Raw genomic sequence first — 23,236 nt, 5'->3', positions numbered from 1 at the left:
CCGGATACCAATTGAAGCATTCCATTCATCAAGGGCTTGGGTTGTCGAAGGCCGATCAGAAGCGAACACGTTGACGAAGGAGTCTCTGGTCATGGCGGGGTAGCCCGAGCTAAAACGCTTTTTCTTCGGCAACAATGCCTTGTTTCTTGTTTTTCACAGAGACCATTTTTGTCTGTGTATTTTCTGTTTATGTGATGTACCCCATGCGTGTACCGACCGAACAAACTTTCCTTGAAACTTCTTTGAACCATGTGGCTTAATGAATAAAGGATAGACTTTGAATTACTATTCCATCTCAGTAATACTGCCTCTCTCTTTTCACTTTTATATTAGTGCACAACGTTTCGTAAGCTGCGTTTGTGCATATTCATTGGAAGTACTGTCTTTACTGAAGTAGGCGCGAGCACAGGGTGAGACAAGACAGCCTTTCTTAGTATTAGTTCCCAGCAATGTTTATTTGTATTTCAATGATATCAAAAACTGAAAAAACTGCTTACATACGGGTAACTTCACAACTCTCCTCCTGGTGAACCGCGGCTAGACTGGACATAGAATTTGTCTATGGATTGCAATAGCCGCAACGGTTGAGATCCTCGAACAACTTCGTCTCGCTCTCCAGCTCCCTCTTTATGTCGTCGTAGTCGTATCTTTCGAGGCTGCCTCCATACTCCTCAGGAATTAGGTCATCGGGAAGAAGCTCCCGCATCTTCTCTGCATCGTTTCCCAAGAAATGGGTCTGAAAGTGTCACAAAAAGACGCTGCTTCAAGTATAGTTTCACAGAACTCGGGAGAAGCCAAAGGTTGCGGAAGTGCGGATAACATTTTGAACCTTCGTTAACCTCCTTTCGGGGCACCTTTCGTTTCCCGGTGGCACTTTATACGGGTATGCCTTTCGGGGTTGTTAGTAACCCACGTACTGTTACCAAGATTTCAGCATCCACTCTCGTCAATGCACAGCTTCTTCACGTAGCTGACGGGCACGTTTCACCTATTTGTGTTTCCCGCCATCTGTATTAGGTGTTGGGCTCATATACCCATAACGTGTTAGACAGATTTCAAAGGTTGCGTTTTCATCTCTACGCAAGGTGTTACCGCTCGTCGGTAACACTTTGCCGACGATCGCTTGTTGACGATCCCTTGCGTCGGTCGCACTCCGCACGCGCAGAACCCAAAGTTGGTTCTGCGTTTAGCGGTTCTGCGTTTAACGGAACGCTATTTTCGGCAAAGTAGCGTGTGTGCGCTACGGCCCCTGCGTGTCCCTCTGTTTACAACATGGTGGCAGGTAGAGCAGAGCACATCAACGTTGGCGTGCCTCTGTGTGCAGTAATTTGCATCTTAAAGAACAAGTTTTTTTCTCCTGTCTTCTTAAATAGCTCCCGTGGTTTGCAAATTGCTTTCGTGGTGAGCGAAACTATCGTGGCATCACTGACGGCCCGAACAAAGCTCCTGCACGCCGGTGCCGGATGGTGTGTGCGCTGTCGACGAGTTCGATTCACGGTGGAAGGCGCCGGTGGGCTCCTGAGGGAGGACTGAGCTTGCTATGTTCGGAATTAGTTATCACTACCGACGACCCAACCCAGTGCGTCCGGTTAAAAGCCTTCTCGGCTTGGGCCAGAGTGAAGTGACTTGCCATTCGACTCCTAAAATCGCGTGAATTGAGTGCGATGTTTACGACGGGCTGGAGGCGAAAGATCGCATTTTATTTTTGTGCTTCCGCCTCGCAGTGCAAGCAGTTACGCCTTTATGTCGCGTGTATGCGAAACGAATTTCTGGATTTCTTTTGAGTCGAATAAAATGTACACGTGAAACCCAGTACTTGGGATCTGCACGCTGTGTGCGATCGCCAAAACAAGTAACTTCTGGCCCTCAATGCTTCCGCTACAGAGTGTGATTATGTAGAACATTTCTATTATGTTTTGCACGTTTTTCATTCAATACTACTGGAAAGGCGTTTGGTTCCGCTGGTTGGGTATTCGTACAAAATTCCGAGTGTTCGTTCGGCCAGATGAGTGTCGGGTTTCATTCGGTTCAACAGATGGCGCCATAAGCGTTAGCGGGCCGCAAAGCGAAACCGACGAATCGCTGTACTCTTCGCGCGGTGCCGACGTAGCGGGCCGCAAAAATTTAACGTTTAACTTACGCAAAGGCACGAAACGCTCTACTAAAAGTGTCTATTGTTCTGAGGCTCATTCGACTCTCCTGTTAAAAGCTGTGCATCAAGGATGAATCGCTGGGGAGACTGGTTTCCCTCCAGACAAGACTGAGTGCACCACGTTTTACAGAGGGTTGCAAAGTTTCAAATTCTGCAACCACTCGAGATATTGGCAATGTCTTTTCACAGCGCCTATCTTACTACGAAGAGAAATATCTCGCCCAGGTATCAGCCAGCAATGAAGAGCAGAAATAGCCTAGGCAAGCATCTCATCGACAGTGAAAGTTGCGGTTAAAACAAAGCTGTGACTGAGGCTTTTGGAGGGTAAAAATGCGGTACTTCAGCATTGCTTCAGGAACTGCGTGCCTCCTCGTGAAAACGCATTAGCAGAAAAGTAATGTATAGCCATCTAGCCCAAACCCAAGCATTTGTTATTAGCAGGATCAAGCTTCGCCTGCAAAGTAAAACACTGTTGCCGAGCAGGATTTGCGTATTTGCGTAGGAACTGTTATAAAAAGGCGTGATATATTTATAATAAAGTCAGTTCCATGAGGCCCTTTATGTCGTCTGATCCATCCTGTGGCTTCCTCTTTATCCGAAAGCGAATCTATACCAAGAATTACGATGTTCTGTTCATATATTCGCACCTCCATTTTTGTAAAAGAAATGAGACAGTCTTTTGCTTCGCAGCCGGCCATTATGTCCTCCACAAATCTATTTCATTATTTCGAGAAGATGGGGACTGTTCTTCCCGCGGCATTCGGGGCAGGCTTCTTGCCTGTCGATTTTACGGGAGATGCCAAACGGCGAGTTTGAACACGAGCAAAGAATTATTTTTCTGTTACCAGCCAGAAAAACAATGTAGTTCCTTTTTTGTGTGTGGATAGAATGGCTTGGGCTCGGTAAGCACTACAAACAAAAATAGGTATACAAACATTGTCCTTGCACTACGAACGTCATCCTAGTGAGATCTTCGCCTTCCACAATTTAGGTATGACACGGGTGTCACTTTGTACACCAAAAAACTATCGATTAGCTCAATAAAATGTGGGAAATAAAGACACATGACAAATTTTTCTTCCAGTAAACCTAATGAAAGCTTCCCTGAGATTACTTCGAACAGGGACAAGATACTGTTGCATGTTGGCAGGGTAGGGGAGAGGGGCCATGACCGATGGGGCCATGATTTTTTCGGCGGCCATGACCACAGGAGGGCCAGGATTATGCCCCACTAGGTTCGTCGCCGTCTTGTAAGTCGGGTTAGCTTATGTAGTATGCAGCGGCAGCGTAACCATACTAAGCAATCGCGTGTGATTGGAGCAAGGATTGCTGGAGGTCACACACGGAATGTCTTAAGCCTTACAGCCAGCGGCCATCACTTAATAGCTCCAATTTCATCGACTCAGTTTCCTCTCTGGAGCAGCAAATGTAGTATTACTTGATTCTGGTTTCCTTTGAACTACTGGGCTTATTCTTCGCATAGAAGAGCGAAAGCGGAAGGTTTGTTTACGAACAAAACCAACAGGCTCTGGGTTAAAGTATTCTTGCAGCATTCGCTTTCTTGTGTCTTTCAGCCTTTTCATGACCTAATTTCAATATGTTGCGTTTGTTTTTATATGTGACGTGTTAGCGAAAGCATTTCTCGCGAGCTTTATATAGTTGTTTTGGCCAGCGCTGCACTCGGTGGAAAACCGGGTTTTTCACAAAAAGGGCGACCAAACTCTATACGTTTATTTATGAACCTATGCAACTCACCCGACTATGCTGAACAACTGGTGAATGAAAAGAAGTGGCTTACCCTTTGGAGATGTTTAGCCTTCATGAGGAGTTTTGAAATTTGAAAGATGACATCGAAAACGGGCGGGTTATTAATTATGTAAATTGCCTTGATTCGCATCGGGAAGCAGTCCTGAAATTGTTACACAGTTAACAATCAGCAAGGCCACTCCTGTGGAGCGGCAGAGCAAGTGCATCAAGTCGTGATTTCATTGCACACTTTCCCCATGTTTTTGTTTGCGCTGAAGATAATGCAAATATGTCAATTCGCACAATTCGCTAGTTTATTACAGTCAACACATTACAACAAATACTAGGTTTGTGACGTGCCACATGCTTCGTTTTCTGTATAAAGCAGCAGTTAGGAATATAACTAGAACACAATTACGGAACAAATACCACGGTACGTCTTCTGCTATTCGTTGTCGGCGGCTAATTCGCATATCTTAAGCATCCTTTTTATACAAATTTCGTATTTTTTCAAATTTAAGGTGTTAAAAGTGCCCAGCACTTGCAGTCTCAAAAGTGCCCCGAAATCTTGCCCCACGAGCATTCTAGTTGCTCACTTGCATCAAAAATTGCCGGCATCAAACATGCCACTTTGGGATCTCGGGCACAGCACACTAGCAATTGAGCCAACGCGGTGGCCGTGCTTCGCAATGCTTCTGGCGCACAATGACCAGAACACTCCTACTCACCTGAGCAAAGTGCATAAACTTCCTCAGGTTAGAGGGGGTGTATAGAGCCAAGTGATGCACACCTAAACCCTTGAGGTTGAAAACGGCCACGAAACCCTTGATCTGAGCTTCTTCGTCAAGAAGCATGTGTTCCACGTGGACCACGTCCACTTTGAAGAAATCGGTTGCCGAGACCGCTTTTCCGTCCCACACGCCTGTGAACACGATAAAAGTAATCGTTTGGGTAGTTAAAAATTGCTTGGCGCTTGGAATAGGACAGGGAGTTTATTTTCGCGCTAATTTATGTTTTTAAAACAACATATGTGATTTCAGAGCGCCGCTTTTAACGTGAGTTGGAAATGCCAGCTTTTAAATACAGCTTCTTTTAATAATACCGCGTTTTTTTTATGAACTGTCCAAGCAATTTTGAAGCTTTTCTAGCCCTTTTCTTTTAAGCACCCCAAAGGCTCATCATAGACCCAATAGTGGAGGTGCTCAGCCCGGGAACTCGACTTGGTTCAAATCTAGGTGTTTTCGATGAAAAGGGGTAACTGTCTTCAGAATACTTCGGAAATGGGAACTAGAAGAGACATCAAAGCAATCTGAGGGGCTAGGTGGCCATTTTACATGATAGAAAAAAACCAGCGAGAAGGCCGGGACGAACACTAAGGAGACATTACTCAGACACTACAAAGTTCTGTTTGGTGTCTTCGTTATGTTCGTCCCATCCTTTTACCACAATTTGTCTTATCGTAACTGGGAAGGGGCTGAACAAATATTTCATTTTTTTCTTTAATTTTACCGAAGAGTGGGAAACCTTGCACTCAACTTCGCTCTCGGTAGACAGCAGCCGCTTAAAGGACTTTGATTGCGAAAGCCACAAACAGTCCAATGTGCTAAAATATCGGGGTCGGGGTTGGTGCAAGCGTAGGCGTCACAGTCTGTAAGAGGAGAACGCCTCCTACCCCACATGAACTTGAAGTGTTCCATCACATGAGGCCTTCCATAGCACGCTCTTAAACGCAAGCAGTAGCGAAACGTGGCCGTCGACAACAGTACACCGTAGGGAAAGTTAGACAGCCGAAGAGCACAGCCAAGCGAGAAACCAGACCAGCACCGAAATTAGCCTATACGTCGTCACCTCTCCCAATACAAGACTGTACAACCAGCCGCAGCGCAATGTGCGGTACACCGATCGAAGCCGTTTTAATCCGACATGTGAAGACGGGTCACGAAACAAATTATATTAAGAAGCAAGCTGAAAAAGCTATTTGGGTATGGGTGTCAGAAGCAAAGTGTCTCAGGAGCATCATTCCATAAAGCATTTGTGTAATGATATAGTGCATCGAAAAGTGGCCGCGTATCTGCTTCTTTTGTTGCAAATGTCGCCGAAAGAGGATAGTCGAGTGGCGCCCCTGCATAGTAAAGGCCTCCCTTCTCTTACCCGCTCACCTCTCATGCTCTTCCTTTCCCTTATTGTTCCTCCCTAGATAACACGCTAAGGTTTGCTCAAGTCATTCTAAATATACCGCGTTCTGCTGCTCCAAGTCGGTTGTCTCGATGTCAGCACTGCCGTACCGTAGAGACACGCGTGAATTGAGGCACCCTACTACAACATTTATAGAACCACGATGCCGTACGGCACGAGCGTTCCAAACGGAACGTGGATACCATCTAGTGGAACCCTTCGTTGCTATTGCCGTTCGGTTTCTTTACTTCCGCCAGGAGGTAGCGCTGGCAACAGCAGGCGACGATTTTCTGCCGTTGATGTAGTATTTTATTTGCCATCAGAAAAACCATGCAGCCACGAAAGTTTCAATAAAGGAACACTGCAAATATCACTCGTGTATTGATTTTCTGCCTTATATTTGCGTAATGTCTTGTTCTTGTTCAACATTGTTGACATGATAGAACATTGACACCGGACCTAAACGTTCAGATTTGGCTATAAGTATATAAGACTACTGCGCAGATATTATTTCAGGGAGGCGTGCCCTATGATCTGTTCATGGCCCTTATTCTGCATTCTATGTGAAAACTCGCATGGCGGTTCAAAATGCCGAAGAGGATGCTCGCACAGTGCGAGAGTAGTTCATGGACAGCGTTGCTTATATAAGAGAAGTTTATAGGGCATGCCAGAAGAATCTGAGTGGTTACCCATTCTGGATGTGCTACCGCAATTTAAGATGTTTTAAGCCACTCTCTTCAGCGATTGGTGATTGGATCTACTTATTTGTGTACTGGGCAGTGTGTTTTTGTGTTGTCGCCAAGCAGGCAATAAAGAAAAAAAACTCTGGCCGGATGGCTGAATCAAGCCACAGACAAACAGACAGACAGACAGGCAGACCAAAATTTCTGTGTTTTAGTAGCCCAAGAAAGACTATCGTCTTTAAAACTTCTAAGCTACGTTGAAACCGTTTCCCGAGCACAATGACGCCGCGCTCTGAGAGATCACAGAGGCAAGGAAGAGGAACTCTTACCAGCGTTGATCAGGAATACGACTCTCCCTTTTGAGTCTTTTTTGCGTGACACGGTGAACAGTTGCTGTTGGCGACAGGCAACGTCGAAGGGGAAAGTAGCTGGAGTCAGTCCTTCGAATATATCTGGATTTTCTCTCCGACATGTGAAGTACTTCTTAATGGTATCGCATGCCCTTTCAACATTGTACTTGCGGGCTCGCAGAAACTTCACCAGAAAGGCATCATCCGAGGGCCATTTGAGCAGAGGTTCACCTGTTGCAAAGCGAAACAAATTATTTTGTTGCCTTCCCGTGATACATAGTTTTCTGTTTTTAGAACTGCAGTAATACACCTGAATAAACAGAACTGACTGCGCACATTCGTTTTCTCGGTTTACACACGTCCATGTAACTGTCTCCAGAAGTACCAAATCCACCTCGCGGTTTGTAAGATGCAAAAAATTGGGGAAGCTGCCTGCGTTACGTGGACGCACAAGAGAGCATTTTGAAAGTGTGGCTACTTTGGTTACGCTTGACTTACACAGGTAACACCATGTGTCAGGCACCAGCACCGATAGGATATAAGGCAAAGCACATGTGACTCTGTTACATTCCAAAGTTTTGAATTTGTTAACATAAAAGATACGCAAACCGAGATTAAAACACAAGGTAGCCTGATGCATGAACTGCAGTTTAATCTACGTGAATAGCTCAAGCTACAGCCATTCCAGCACTTTGATGCGTGCTTTTTTCCCACGCCTTTATGTTCCCTGTCATTTGCGCCAAGGATCTCGTACGTAGCTTCCCTAAGGAAGAATAGATGCGAGTTCTTCCGCCATTTTGAAATCAACATGCGCGGGAAAGCCATCCCTACGGCCGTGGTAGACGCCGGCGTGCCAGTGTAAATGGAGGTGTATAGTCGGCACGTTAAGGACATCTTAGTAGAAATTAAGAAGAAATAGACGTGGGCAGGGCATGTAATGCGAAGGTAAGATAACCGTTGGTCATTAAGGGTAACAGAGTGGATCCCTAGAGAAGGAAAGCGTTGCAGGGGGCGGCATAAAGTTAGATGGGCAGATGAGATCAAGAAGTTTGCGGGAATAAATTGGTCGCAGTTAGCACAGGACCGGGGTAATTGGAGATTAATGGGAAGGGCCTTTGCCATGCAGTGGCGTAGATAGGCTGGTGGTGGTGGTGATGATGATGATGATGATGCTGATGATGAGTCGGCGCATAGCTCGCTATCGGCTCATGTTGCGCACCCCGGGTACGCGGAGACATCGGGCGGCCGAGTGCGTTCAAGTTCAAGTTCAAGTTTATTCAAGGCAATATTACAAAACATTGCCTTGGGGGGCATGGCTAGAGGCAAACCAGTTGCCTGACGAAGGCCACGCCACCCTCAGCCGCCAGCGGTATGACAAAGCAAATAAAAAGTACAAGAAAAAAATAAAAAGTACAAGAAAAAAATTTACAAGCAAAATTTGCAAGGAAAAGAAGACACTAGCACTCACTGATATAACTGGATACAACTGGATGGGATTTCAATTTTTGCACCAAGCTGTTTAAATTTGGGGTACAGAAAAAAACAAAGTAAAATGCAAAATGCAAGAATAGAAACAAATTCAAAACATTGTGAGCAGCGCGTGGTGTTACAAAACAGTTTCGCTTATAGTTACAATGATACCTTCATACCTATACAATAGAAAAGAGTAGCTGTTTATAATGAATTTCTTGTATTGTGACGGCGTTGTTCCTGAAATTAAGACTTCCAATATCACCGGATGTTCGTTCAACACATGGGGTATTTTGTGAGACAGTTTTTGGTCACCATAGTTTGTTCTGGATCTTGGCTTCATTAACAAAATTTTTCGCAACTCATATGGGCATTCTTTTATTTGGTATTTGAGTAGAAACCGGCTGTCCGAGCTGTATTGTCACAATATTTCAATGAACAATTTATACGTCAGTGTTTTGCGGACGTCAAGAATTTTATATTCGGTGTAGTACGGAGTAATGTCTTCATTGAGTTTAATATTTCCTATTGCACGCAAAGCTCGATTTTGAAGTGCCTGTAGGAGATCCAAACTTGTTTTGTTTGCGGTTGACCACACTAATGAACAGTAATTCAGTCGGGAGTGTATAAGAGCATGATATATAGCGCGTTTTAAACTTGGCGGGAAATAATACCTCAGCCTATTTAATATTCCTACGGCTCGGGAAATATCTACTCTAAGTGCATCAATATGTGGTGACCATGATAGATTTTCGTGAAATACAACCCCCAGAAATCTAATTGTTGATGTGTGTTGTATTTGGGCACCCTGAAATTGCAGATGTAATCCAATCGGTGTTTGTGTTCCTTTTGATTTGATTGCATGTATTTTGTTTTACTTATGTTCAGTTGTAGTTTATTTGCAGTTAGCCATGAGCATAAACGGTCTAACCAGGTGTCAGCCTGCCCAAACAAATCGTGCGCATTTACGCCTGAAAAAAACAAGTTGGTGTCGTCTGCATATAATACCATATTTGTGTAACCTTTGATGAGTACAATGTCATTCATATATAGCAGGAATAAGATAGGCCCAAGGATGGATCCCTGTGGAACTCCGTATTTTATGTATTGTGTTTCAGAAATGACCCCATTTATTGACGTGAACTGAGTTCTGTTCGTAAGATAGCTTTTTAATAATTCTAATGCGACACCACGTATCCCATAGAAAGGAAGTTTTTGAAAAAGAACGTCATGTTGGACACAATCAAATGCTTTTTTCAGATCAAGGAATAGGCCAAGTGTTATTTTTTTCTCCTCTATATTTTGGAGCAATTTTTCTTTTATTCCATGTGTTGTGTGTATTCGTCTGCTATGTTGGCTGTCGCCGTTGCTATAAAAAGACGGCGCGGAAATGACCCAACAAATGCTCATTTTTATAAAATCATGCCTATTAATTTCGAAACTACAGGCATGCACAATACAAGTGCAATGTGGCAAGAAAATGATAAACAATAGCAGAACCTTAACAGCTTGCAATACCCCTGTCCGTGAGTGTTAAATAAAATCGCGTTTTCAAAGGGAAGCTGCGCAGACTTCGAGTCTTTCATTAGTTCCTTCGAAAATGACGGTTACGAAGCTTGAGTATTTGGGTTTGTACTTTGATTGTGCATTCTGCGGGAGCAATTTGAATGTTTTGTGCGTATAAACGCATGAATGACATTAATATTCCGCTATATTCTACAGCGCGATTGCTTACAGCCGCAGCCTTCGGTAAGCGAGCTGCCGGCTAGGCAGCGGGTTATTGCGATCGTGTCGCTGTTCCCAGTGGCCCGAGCCGCTGGCGTGCTCGCTGCATCCGAGTCGAGGACGATGAACCCGAAGCCAATTTGCAACTGTCTAACTCACGGCGAGACGACAAGCCCCACTCGTGTTGCCACAACCTTAGGCAACGGTGGTGCTTTTCGCGTCAGCCCAGTGGGTTTCTCGGGCCCATGCTTCGTAGCAGGCGATCTTTGTTTATGAATTCGTTTATGCGGCCGGGCGACTGAGGCTAGATATCCTGGCAGCGTGAGTTGGCCTACCAAGAATTGCGGGTCGTTGTAATGTATTTGTGGCAGGGCCTAAAAACTCCGCCAGATGGTCAACATTTCTTTAATTTATTAGATGCGACGCTCATAGGAGCACCTCTTGCCGGCGGCCCTGCCCTGCGTCCGTCGTCGTCGTCGTCCGCGTCCGCACAGCTGCGTCTCTCCTCCGCTCACCCCCTCTCCTCTCTCCGATAGCGAACGCTCTCGCCTAACATCTGCGGGCGTGTGGCGCAGCGCACTCTCACTCCGCTGGTGGGCGGCGCTGCGCGCTGTGCGCGTGTGCAGTACTCTCTCTCTCCGCAGTCTCCTCTCCTTCGATTGTGTGCCGCGCTCCGGCCGGTCTCTCAGTCGACGTTCGCCCGCGCTTGCGCTTGCTCTCTAGCAGTACCGACGATTGCTTGATGCGACGGTTCCTTTAATGAAGCCTCCGTCTAAACGACAACAACAACGTCTCTCATTATGCTCAAAATTACGCCCGCATCCCCTCGCGTGGAACCCAACGAGGTGGTTGAAACGCAATTCACGTTCACTACGCGTTTCACGCAATTCGACTAATCGACCCAACGGAAACACCCAACGGAACCCCCTTCAGCGTCGCATCACACCAGGGATCCCGCGAGGGGAGGTGGGCGTAATTTTCCGATCTTCGCTCGAAATAAACGCTAGCCCAACGGCGCCGTCGGTAAAAAGCAGTTTCGCTGAGTATTCCCCGCTATTCCCAAGAGATCCCTCCCGTGCGCGTCTAGGAACCCGCTGTCCGTATAGACTTCAATAAGGCCGCTCTGTTGCCTAGCCTGAGGGCTTTCAAGAAAGCGCACTACTCCGAATCTTCTTCGCGGACTTATCGAAGTCTGTGAATAAGACCAGACTGTGGATAAGACTGTCAATAAGCCCGTTTGTTCGATCAAGCGGGCCCAGGAAAAATTGTGCACCTGTCCGTCTAAAACTGACGATGGTCGAAGGCAAATGTTTCTCGGGAGAGACTCCGTGGTTGTCGTATGAGTTCGGACTTCGACTCGTGGAGCTGTGACTTGGACTCGCACGCAGTTTGGACTTTTGATCGCAGCGGCTTTGACTTTCACCCTCCGCCGTTTCGACTTTGACTGGCGGACGGTTTGGACTTCGCAAACTTTTTAATGGCGCTCTTAATAATTACATTATCAGTTGAAAGATAATGTCACCGGCATTATCAGAGCATCTGTCGGCTCTGCATGATCAAAAAACGAGTACAATTGTCTCCGTTTGAGAACACTATAATGGCTATGCAAATAAGTTTCTTGCGGCCCTTTTGGTGGACGTAAACGTTTCGTACTGAAAAGAGATGAGATCTACAGAAGAAGCAATTTCGCCGTATACTATGTTTAGCCCTCCTATGCCAACTCCCTGCCCACCCGCTTCCCACTATTCTGGGCGCGGGTCTGAGCTCTCTGCTTGTTAAACCCGCAGTGAGCTCATTAGCCTCAGCTTGTCCGAGGAGCGCAGCAACCTTTCGCGGATTCTATCCTTTTACTTTAATGGACCGCAAAATCGCGAGGACAGAATACAGGTTTAGTTAGCTGAAAAGATTGCTTTCTCTGAAAAAAAAAAAACATCACTGATCGTCTCACAGCCTTTGAAAAATTAATGGAGTAGCCACCACTCATTGGTACTAGGCTACTCACCCTGCGATTATGACGTCACTGGTGCTCGCTTGTGCCCTTGGCTGCCGTTTCATAACGCAATCGCTACACAAACATTATTGTGCGACTGTAGTAGCGTCAATATTGCACTTCATACGCTATAATACCGTAACCTAAAGTGTATCACCTGATAGCCCTATTTCTTGCCCTTACCCTATTACGTCACCTCTAGATGTTGGGTGTATATTTATATGCTTTGCGTTTAGAGTTTGCGTTTGCGTTTAGAGTTTATATGCTTGTACATATTTCTCGCCGTTTTTGTGGGAAGAAACCGTCGTTTGTACATAAAGGAGCCGACCGAGTTACCTAAGGCTGGCTTTGCCCGATAAAACAAAGTTGGTATTGTCTTGACGGACCTCTAAAAAGCTTTTATAACTGTTGGTCACAACATAAGTATCAGAGATTTGGATGTACTTAGCTTACATCACGTGCCCGTAGTGGTACGCCATCCCAAGCGACAACTTGGCGGCTTGCACCATCATTCGCCTTTTTTTTTCGGTTTGCTAGTTTTGACTAACTCTAAATTAAGATCTACTCATAAATAGTGATGAAAGTAGCCAAAGGCTGATAATTTTTATGACTAGTTTTCAAGCCTACTAACGATTTTAACGTTTTTGTTACCTTAGCTTGAAAACTCGATTTCGAAAAACCTCGATTACAAATAAAATGATGTAGTCTTTGCAAGTTCAGCTGTACAGATCTGCTCCCTTTTCAGCGCTATCCCGGCGTTCCTTGCGTGCTCTTACCTGAAAGCAGTTCCCGTAGTCGTTTTAGTGCTTGCTGCTTTATCTCAGGTGTCTCTCCAAGCTCTAATCTTGCCACCTCCTCCAACTCCTTCGACATGGAGCCAACAGTGCTCATAGCAGTATTTCAATCCTTCACGCCAGACGCTGAAAATGTGTATTGTTTTTCTGTAATTCCTGACCTTGCCAGAAAGCCAACTTTGCTGCAGGGAGAAAGAAAACACAACTGTCACTGTTAAACGCAGAACAGTTGCGTAAAGGGAGGGAGTGAGGGGGAACGATGACACTTAAAAAGTGGTCAGCAAACAAGAAACAAATGTGTGGGTAATCTAGACGCGTCCGTCTGGTGCCAAGCGCTGACTCCGCACAGGTGCTGCGACCTTGCCCAACGATGAAATGTTTTAAAGTCGTTAATTATGCATGTCTGTACGAATTCACGGGGTAACATGGTTGTTCCATTTTCCAAGTTTTTAAGGTAAAAGCCTGAGATCCTAATGTGGTTGTAGAGTACCCGTTACAAAAAGGGGTAAAGTACACAGCATCCCATAAAAAATCGGAGCGCAGGGCGCAAGCCGGAGATTGCGCGCTGGGAAAATAAAACAGCGCTGCAGGAGGCAGGTAGGAGGAAGTTTCTTAAAAGGGGCAAGGCACAATGGGTCGGGAAATCAGAAGAACCGCACTGAAAGAGGGTGCGCCCGCTGCGGCACGCGCAATACCAGCCCCTTGAGAGGTAAAGGTACCCACGGGCGCGGACAACAAGCTCCTGGCGATGGCTAGTAACCAGAACAAGCTCCGGAGGCAGGTGTACAGTGGTGCTCGTAAAGTAGCAACAGCCGCGACCGCGGAAGTCCACAGAAAGTTCGACAACAGGTTAACAGAAGGTCCAACTAGACATTCCTCTGTACATTCCTAGGCAGTTTTGTTTTATGAGGGCGCAGTAAACTTTTCATTTCGTTAATTGTCGTTCCTCAACGCCAGCTACCCTGAGAGGCACGGACAGTGAACCTACCTACTCTGCACACCCCGACAACAGCTACAGCTCACTTTTCTCATATCACACCCACACGAAAAGAACATATCCCCCCGCCCCCCCCCACCACACGTTATCTAACTACGAGGCATGTACCTACCGAAGACGACAAACTGACACCTTTTACAACCACACCTGCCTCGCACGCATATCCCCATCCACGTACCCGTACAACTGCCCGCGCTGCGACACTCCTCTCACAACCTATCCCCTCGTCTACTCCTGCCCACGCATCCTTGAGTCCATCCCCTCCGCTTCCCCTGAGCAGTGGGAGTCTGCGCTCACCAGCTCGGCACCTGACCGCCAAAAATCCCTTGTGCAACGAGCTTTGGAATCAGAAAAGGCTCGCGACCTCCTGGACATAGAAAGCTGACTACCACTCCTCACTCCCGTCCTTTTGGTCAATAAATGTTTACTCCTCCTTCTCCTTAACCGTCGTGCTACTTTCGTTGGCTCCTTATTTCTTTACCAAATATTCCCTTCGCGCTGGTGTAACGATTAGTTATCATTACTTTTCACAATATTCTATATTGTGAACAGGCACAGCGTACCACGGTTGATCCATTATCATTATTTACTCGTATTTCAGTTGTGTCTTTTTTCTGGAATATTTGGTTTTGATGGCGGTGTACAAGACATAATTTTAAATCAGTTGGTTTGTTTTAGTTTTTTTTTGTATTTTTTCCGCTTTTCAAGATTCCGTTAGATGGATTACCTTTATTCCCGCTACTTTAACGACGCAATGAGTCATTTGTGCGGAAATGGAGGGTGTTACCTCATTAGTTCGTTTTCAAAATTTTAATAGTGTCTTTGTTCTTTGTACAGTTTGTTTCATTAAAGGAGTAGTGACACGAAACTTTCTTGTTATATTTTCTTCGCTATTATGGGTTCCTACCAGCCCGCTAATGATAGAAAAACACATTAGACGGCCTCTTTTTTTATTGCGAGATATTGCAACAAGACGTTTTAAACAAGAAGTTTTAAAGGTACAACATTGCACTAGTTTCAAGCGAAAACCCAAAAAGAAATTGGTACTGGAGTCCCCATATCCAACGGTTAAGATATGAGGGTCTCCCAGGATGGAACCCTGTGCCTCGCAGGTGTTGAATTCGGCCATTTCTAAGACATGAGCAAGTCCACAACAGGTGTTCAACATCACCTTCTGACGGTAGATCTCAGTGTAACTAATTATTTACAGCCTCGTTTATTTGTATGAGTTTCGGTTTCGACAAAACGAACACCGAGGCGGCTGCCATGAAAGAAGGGCGTTCAGCCGTCTCTAGGCGAGCGCAAACTTCCAGACCGGCTGCGGTCTCCACCATCCCCTCGCACCCGGGAAGTATGACGCCAGTCCGAAAACCATGATGTCATACACACGTTACAGAAGCACGCGCCAACAGCAGCCACCACGTTGGCCACGTCATGGGGGCCCTCACGTCAGCATTTTGGGGCCAGGAGGAGGAGATGGTGTCATGCTGATGCCGATTGCGATAGGATATTCGTTCTGAGCTTTCTCACTCGCGCAAATACTAAAATGGATTTAAAGCATGTTATGCTGAACGGTTTTGTTGAAACATGCTGGGAGATATCTCCGTATACAAAGGAAGCGTTTTACATAGTTATCTCGGCTTTGTAGTTCCGTGTCAGTACTCGTTTAAGGCCAAATACTTGAAGGGGAAATTTATTCGAAAGATTTCGTGTTTTATAATGTCCCCAGCTCTTGTACGGCAGCAACCGATGCCGAATTCACTGAGAAAATAATCAATTTAGGTAAAATTTTTCATTCCTCTGCCAAGTCGTGTGTTTTCGTGACGTCTGCCATATGTCACCACGGTGGGTATTTAAACGAACTCCCAGTGCGTCATTGGGCTCTGCAGCATTTCTTGCGTCCGGCCTCCCAGATGGCGCTACCATACGGAGCCGCGGTCCGTTGTCCGTCGTTGCTTTGTTTTTGACCTTATTTGCATCTGGCTTGTTTTTGTTACGGTAGAAAGTAATTGTTTCGTGAAACATGGGGTATTCTCTACAAACAGGGTCCCGTAAAACCTCGTCGCTTACGCCAATCGGCCAGTGTCGTGCAAGATAACTCAGAAGCGGCGGACTGCTGTGCAGCTAGAATAAGCGTAGGGCGCGTATACCAACAGCAGTGCGCATCGGGAGTTCTATGTTTACGTTTATTTTCGTAACTTTCATTGTTTACTCCACCATTCTTACGGCTGGAAAATGAATATGCGCTACATTTAAGCGCAAATAGCTTTTTTGGCATGCTTATAAGCTATGCCTAATTCGCGTTTGCTCTTGCCGGCATCGGGCAATCGCAGAGCAGGGCATATGACATCACAGGTTCTGTTGCGGGAAATTAGCTAGTGGGTCTCATGGCCATTCCCTTTTTTCGGACTTATATCGCTTATTTGACCGTAGTGTGCGTTAAATGTGGTGTCAGAATGATTCTAACGAGGCAATCTTTCGAATTAACTAAACTTGTGTTTTGTCTGCATGGTCCCTTTAAATACCCCATTCCCCCAAAGACCGCCGTTTTTGTTGTTGTAGTTGTAGTTCTTTTCCGGTCAAGAACAAGCCGCTGCTTTAGCAACCATACAAACGCACGATGGGATTTCAACCCGGTTCTTCACAGTACATGACCGGAGCGCTACGGCTGGCAACGGGGAGTGTTAGCGCAGAATACTCAGCTAACACCACACGTTGTCTGCGGTAGAACATAAGTTACTGTTCCTTTCTTCGTGCGATATACAGGCAAACCTGTACGTAACGAAGCTGTATGTAACAAATTCCTCGATTTAATTAAGTTTTTCAATTCCCCATAATCACCATGAAACCCATGTGTTCGCGTCCTATATGACTGTTCTGAATGTTCTGACCATTCTGACTGTTAACTTTGATGTAGCGAATTCGCTACGGGGATGAGCATTTGTTTTCGCACTTTTTCTGAAAAATTGGCTCTAGAAATGCACTAATTTAGTGAACTTCGCCCGCATCGCTAAATACCATGCGTTTCCAGTGTGATTGCGGTGTTGGTTAGGTGCTAGGCCTGCCTTTCAGCGTGTAGTCGCGCGTCTCCACTGCTATTTTGTGGTGTGGGTTCGTCGGCGATGAGTTCTGCTGCCACAAAACGAAAAGTTCTGTCTTTTCAGGACAAGCTCGCAATTTTAAATGCCGTCTCCGCAGGCGAGAAAAAAGAACGTCGCCGCCCGGTATAGTGTCCCAGCTAACAGCCTATCAACAATTTCAGGTAAGGTTGGTCCTTGAAACGGGTTAAGGCACCGAAAAGTGTCAAAAGTGAGACTTGTTACGCTTGTGAAAAAGGGAGGGGGTTCGGCTTAAGTGGCCTTGCTTTTTTGTAGTGCCGTGTAATTGCTAAGCTTTCGGGAAAGCAGCAGGCGCGAATCCCGCAGTTTCTTACTACGAAATAAATCTTCGAAGGGTGAGTTCACCATCACTGATCTCAAGCATTTTGGTTTCGTTTCTTCTTCATTCACGCGAGCCCTAAAGGAACCCTGCAACACTTTTTCATTTTTTTTTAAATCTTACATGCTTGCAGAACGTTGTCACCCAACACACCCAGTACTTAAATTAGGTGGTCGCAAAGTACTTCAACCAAAAATTACTGCTGTACTCACTGTACTCACTTGGGGGAGTGACCACGAATCGGGGGCTTTGAGGGGCTAATGTGCCCGTCTCGCAAAATTCATAAAACTCTTAAGAAATTCGCCTGAAATGACAAAAAAACTTATCGTAGACAGAGGCCTACATAGGATGCAGCAGTAAAGGATTTGAATTCTCAAGCCTTCCTTTTTCAAGCATATGGGCAGACTTAAAGGAGCCATGAAGACAAAATACAAGTTGGGTTTTTTAGAAAGACTGCTTAGTCCCGATAACAATGTTACCAATATCATCGCAATCCTCGAAAAATAACGGAGATATTTAGGAAAACGTGTGAAGAAGTCGCGACCGCCTAGCCAATTTCCCGGAAGTTTTCTTTGACGTCACGGAACCTTGTTTGTGTGATTGGGGCCCGCCTAACTGACCTGTCGTGACGACAGATGACTGGTCGTCTGTAATGGGGCCTCTAGTTCTATTTGACCGCATAACTTGAATGCTAACGTGCAGTTAAAGCACTGAAAATTTATTTTATTGTTGGCCCGTATGACCTCATTCTTACTCATAACACGTCACTGTGGCGCAAAATTTGAAAGTTTTAAATTCTTCTGGCTTTTTTTTCTTAAAAAACATCTTTTTTGGCTCTAATGGAGCTGAGTGAGATACTGAATCCTAGTTCTTTCAAATTAAACGAAGTTGTATTTTCCCTTTATGGCTCCTTTAAGCAACGAGTAATTTTTCTTTGCCTTCGTTTTGTGCGAGCAATATATAAGATGCTTATACTGAATTCGTTAGTTCGTTTTCATAAACTTCAGTGTTTGTAATTTTTTTAATCGTCGAATTGTTTCTATTTCGGCTGTTACAAGGAATAAATTACGTTCGCCAACTTCGCAAATCAGCGCAATACGTATACGTCTTTACACAATTGGAGCCGTGGGTGGTACTCGCCATGGATGCTACGGGGTGAGTCCATGAGAGAACGAACAAGCGGGGTCACGCTCATTGTGTGGTTTTTCCATATTTTAGGAGTTATTTGAAATCCAGAGAGTCGCTTAAATGTGCAGTCCGTTTTTCTCTAGCGTGAGTACTTCTCCAGAAAAGAATTTTCAAAGGTGAAGTAGGTGACGAGCGAAAGTAGGTGACAGGGCACGGCAGCACTGCAGGCATGCAGATCAGTAATCCGTTCGTCTTTTTCGTCCAGATTATCGTCGCCTTGCTGCCGCTACCAGTGGACTATGGAGGATCTGCGCAGGCGCCAAAAGTCAACCCGATAAGACTGACTCACGACTACGACGCAAATGCCGCTTTGACACTGGGAATCATCGACACCTGCTGGCTTCACCGACCTACAGGGACAACACAGCACGCCTGCGCGGGTTACAACGCTGCCCTGGTGGCCTTCCGGGCGCCTTCGGGTATAAAACCAGGACAGCGTCACCCAAGCCTCACAGGGCACGGCAGCACTGCAGGCATGCAGATCAGTAATCCGTTCGTCTTTTTCGTCCAGATTATCGTCGCCTTGCTGCCGCTACCAGTGGACTATGGAGGATCTGCGCAGGCGCCAAAAGTCAACCCGATAAGACTGACTCACGACTACGACGCAAATGCCGCTTTGACACTGGGAATCATCGACACCTGCTGGCTTCACCGACCTACAGGGACAACACAGCACGCCTGCGCGGGTTACAACGCTGCCCTGGCGGCCTTCCGGGCGCCTTCGGGTATAAAACCAGGACAGCGTCACCCAAGCCTCACAGGGCACGGCAGCACTGCAGGCATGCAGATCAGTAATCCGTTCGTCTTTTTCGTCCAGGTGAGCAAACGCTACGGCAAATGCTTCCGATCTAGCGATCCTTGCTTGATTGTGCTGCCGTGCCCAAGGCTGCTTTGTCCTATGCTTTCCGACATGCTGTTGTACGCTTTAGATTTACTGCTTTTAAGTGGTGACGTCGAGACTAACCCGGGACCTGACTTAGCTAAGATAGCGAAGCAGATAGAACTTATAGCTAACGACATAAAAGAGATCAAAGAGGGACGGTTAGCTTCCATTGACGCGAAATTGGAAAACCTGACCGTACTCGACAGCAAGATATCAACGTGTATGGACCAGGTATCTAACCTGCAGAAGGAAATAACAGCTCTTGAGTTGAAATTAGATGACCTGGAAAATCGCTCAAGGAGATCTAATCTAATATTCTACGGCATTGAGGAGGACAAAAACGAAAATAATGAATCTCTTGAGGACACAATAAATGAAAAAATTCTGAAGAACATTCTAGAGATAGAGCCTGTAGCCATTGAACGGATACACCGTCTAGGGCGAGCTGCCGAAGGAAAAAATAGACCAGTAATCCTGAAACTGTTAAATTCCCGAGATAAGGCAAAAGTGTTCAAGAACTGTCACAAACTGAAAGAAACAGACTTTGCTATAAGTGAAGACTTTTCACCCCGAGTACGAGAGATCAGGAGGAAGCTGTGGAATAGTGCAAGAGCAAATAAAGATGCGGGTGACAAGGTGACTTTGTCATACGATAAATTGTACATTAACAAAGAAACGTTTATCTGGGACAATGAAAAAAATGACAAAGTACCTATCAAAGATCACCGGAATCATCCGCCAACAACAAAAAACTCCCAAGACGATACACCAACAACACGCACTCGCAGGCCGCGACATCAGAAATAAGCTTCGTGAACGTAAACGCTCGTAGCATACTTAACAAACTGGAATCGCTAGAATCCCTACTGCTCGGACTTGACCCAGATTTCATTGGCCTGACCGAAACATGGTTAACCACCGATGTCACGAACGATGAAATAGCGCCCCCAAATTATGCAGTAATACGGAAGGACCGGCCGACGCGAGGCGGGGGAGTGGCTGTTATGGTAAAGAAAGAAATCAGCTACACAGTTCTTCCCGAGGTTGACAGTGTGGAGGCTATTTTCGTCAGGCTAATGTTTGGATCATGCGCTGTTACTGTGGGATGCCTCTATCGCAGTCCAACAAGTGACTGTGACGTCATGCAGTCACTACAAGAATACATGCAACGACACGTTTTAGGTTCGCGGCTGATATTATTGGGAGATTTTAATCTACCAGATGCCAACTGGCAGACAATGCAATTTTCTTCCACGTGCTCAGAGATTATGCTTGATATTGTGTTTTCTTTTAACCTTGTTCAAATTGTCACCCAAGCGACTCGAATTCAGGGGTCTTCTTCGAATATATTAGATTTAATATTCCTTAGCGAGCACTTTCCTACGGATGAAGCGAAGATTGAAATTGTTGATGGCATATCAGACCACAAACTCACCATATGTACCCTCCCCGTTCAGGACAGGCCACTTTACTCCCAACCTAAAATAACATTTCTTGACTTTAACTCCGCGGACGACACTGCGATAGTAGACCACCTTAATTTCGAATTCTCCTGGTTCGAAGAACTTTCAACCGACAACGTTGCTGATATCGAAACGCTATGGCAGAAATTTAAAGAAATAATTTTCCACTGCATAGATAAATACGTTCCCAATAAAGTTAAAAAATCCCGAAAACATAACCCGTGGATAACGCGCGACATAATACACGCTAAACGTAAAGTAAAACGATTGAGAAAATTTTTGAAAGCAAAGTCTGAAGAATCTGCGCGAAACAAGCTTACTGACGCACTTCACGACATGAAGTCGAAAATAAAGGTAGCCAAAAACAATTACTTCAGCCAAGTACTCCCGGGCTTTCTGAAAAGCTCTCCTAGAAAGTTTTGGAACTACTTAAGCCCCAAAAAGTCCAGAAAAAATGTAAAAACCCAAGACAAAGATTCTGTCACTGCTGACTCGCTGAATGATTACTTTAAATCCGTCTTCACTGTCGATGACAATAATATGCCACACATAGATTCCCAAAATCTACGCCGTTTAGATCCACTATCTATAACGGAAGCAGGTGTGTTAAACCTTTTGCTGAACGTTGACACAAAAAAGAGTAGCGGTCCCGACAATATTCCAAACGCTTTCTTAAAAAGATATGCCGAACTGGTAGCAAAATATCTGGTCTTGATTTTCAACAAGTCACTGTCAACAGCTACATTACCGAAAGACTGGAAAACGGCCAAAATTGTTCCCGTACCCAAAGTAGGCCGCTATGACGCCGAGTCAAACTTCAGACCAATTTCTTTAACTTGCACAGTAAGCAAGCTGCTTGAGCACATAATCTTAAAGCACATAACTACACACCTAGAACGTGAACATATATTATCACCTTGCCAACACGGTTTTCGTCAGGGTCTATCGACAATAACTCAACTTGTTGAACTAACACATGATATATCTGTAAGCATAGACAACCAAAATCACGTCGACGTAATCTTCTTGGACCTTTCAAAGGCATTCGATCGGGTACCACACAATAAGCTAATAAAAAAACTAGAGGCAGTTATCAACGACGATGTCATGGTTCGCTGGATAAAAAACTACTTAATCAACCGTTTTCAGTACGTAGAATACAATGGAAAATTTTCACCATTAACACATGTCACATCCGGAGTTCCCCAGGGTTGCGTCCTGGCCCCAATCTTATTTCTTATTTATATAAATGACTTGCCTTCTAGTATTTCAGCCAACATTCGATTATTTGCTGACGATTGCGTAATTTACCGGGAAATTAACACCATAGAAGACCATCTGATACTACAATCTGCACTAAACTCTGTTTATTACTGGTGTAATGACTGGCAAATGTCCCTCAATGTAGAAAAATGCGCTCATTTATCAATAACAAGAAGGAAGAACAGGTACGAACACGTTTACAACATAAATAATTGTCCTATAATCCGGGTGCACCAGCACAAATACTTGGGAGTGATATTTACGCAAGACTTCAGATGGGATGCCCACATAAATCATATCGCATCGGCTGCACTAGGAAGGCTGTTTTCCCTCAGAAGACGCCTTCGATCAGGACCGCCAGAAACGAAGAAATTAGCCTACAACGCCTTTGTGAGATCTTTACTCGAATACTCTAACATTATCTGGTTCCCGCATGCTAAAGTACACAAATAAATTAGAGCGAATCCAACGAAAAGCGGTTAGGTACATTTACAATCGGTATGACACAAATGCTTCACCAACAGAACTACTGAGGAACGCCGGTATGCTAACCCTACAGAATCGTTCAAAACTAGCGCGTTTAAAATTCTTACATCAACTCTTTCATAAAAACCTAAACCTTGATACTTCAAAGTATCTCACTACCAATATAGCGAGGCCCACGCGGCATAATCAGACTTTAACATTTAAAGAATACAATTATCGCACTGATTGCCTTAAATATTCTTTCTTCCCACTAGCTGTAAGAGAGTGGAACAGTATGCATTCATCGATAACGAGTAGCGTATCTATAGAACGATTCCTAAGTCTAATTGAAAACCACCTCCATGAAACAAATTAACCAAAATGACGCCCAAAATTTCATTGAGTCTACACGGTTTTCCTAGGCTCTCTGGGTCACTTATGATTTTCACTGTTA

At 45.1% G+C, this 23,236-nt stretch overlaps 2 protein-coding genes across 3 annotated transcripts in view; one reads left to right on the top strand and one right to left on the bottom strand.

Annotated features, from left to right (window-relative positions):
* Window positions 1–426: 426 nt before the first annotated feature.
* Window positions 427–23,236, bottom strand: part of LOC144175042 (retinaldehyde-binding protein 1-like) — a 42,158-nt gene continuing 19,348 nt past the window's right edge. For both annotated transcript variants that reach the window (XM_077704078.1, XM_077704079.1), the window contains 5 exons: window positions 13,068–13,267; window positions 7,086–7,337; window positions 4,627–4,820; window positions 3,951–4,061; window positions 427–736 (listed from right to left, as the gene is read on the bottom strand). In XM_077704078.1, the coding sequence (XP_077560204.1) occupies window positions 560–736; window positions 3,951–4,061; window positions 4,627–4,820; window positions 7,086–7,337; window positions 13,068–13,182 (849 nt within the window). In that variant the 5' untranslated portion in view covers window positions 13,183–13,267 and the 3' untranslated portion in view covers window positions 427–559. The remainder of the gene's footprint in view (window positions 737–3,950; window positions 4,062–4,626; window positions 4,821–7,085; window positions 7,338–13,067; window positions 13,268–23,236) is intronic.
* LOC144175397 (uncharacterized) lies at window positions 18,878–20,398 on the top strand. The gene has a single exon (XM_077704479.1). The coding sequence runs from the start codon at window positions 18,878–18,880 to the stop codon at window positions 20,396–20,398; it is 1,521 nt and encodes a 506-aa protein (XP_077560605.1).

This window comes from Haemaphysalis longicornis, unplaced genomic scaffold (genome assembly GCF_048455015.1).
Source record: "Haemaphysalis longicornis isolate Haplotype H1 unplaced genomic scaffold, Haemaphysalis longicornis Haplotype H1 scaffold_3, whole genome shotgun sequence".
Lineage (NCBI taxonomy): Eukaryota > Metazoa > Arthropoda > Arachnida > Ixodida > Ixodidae > Haemaphysalis > Haemaphysalis longicornis.
Note: the sequence above shows the minus strand (reverse complement) of the source record. Positions and strands in the feature narration are given on the sequence as shown.

What these genes read in the sequence shown, in the direction of transcription:
- LOC144175397 (XM_077704479.1), top strand. Translation starts at nt 18,878, where the DNA reads ATGCAGATCAGTAATCCGTTCGTCTTTTTCGTCCAGATTATCGTCGCC.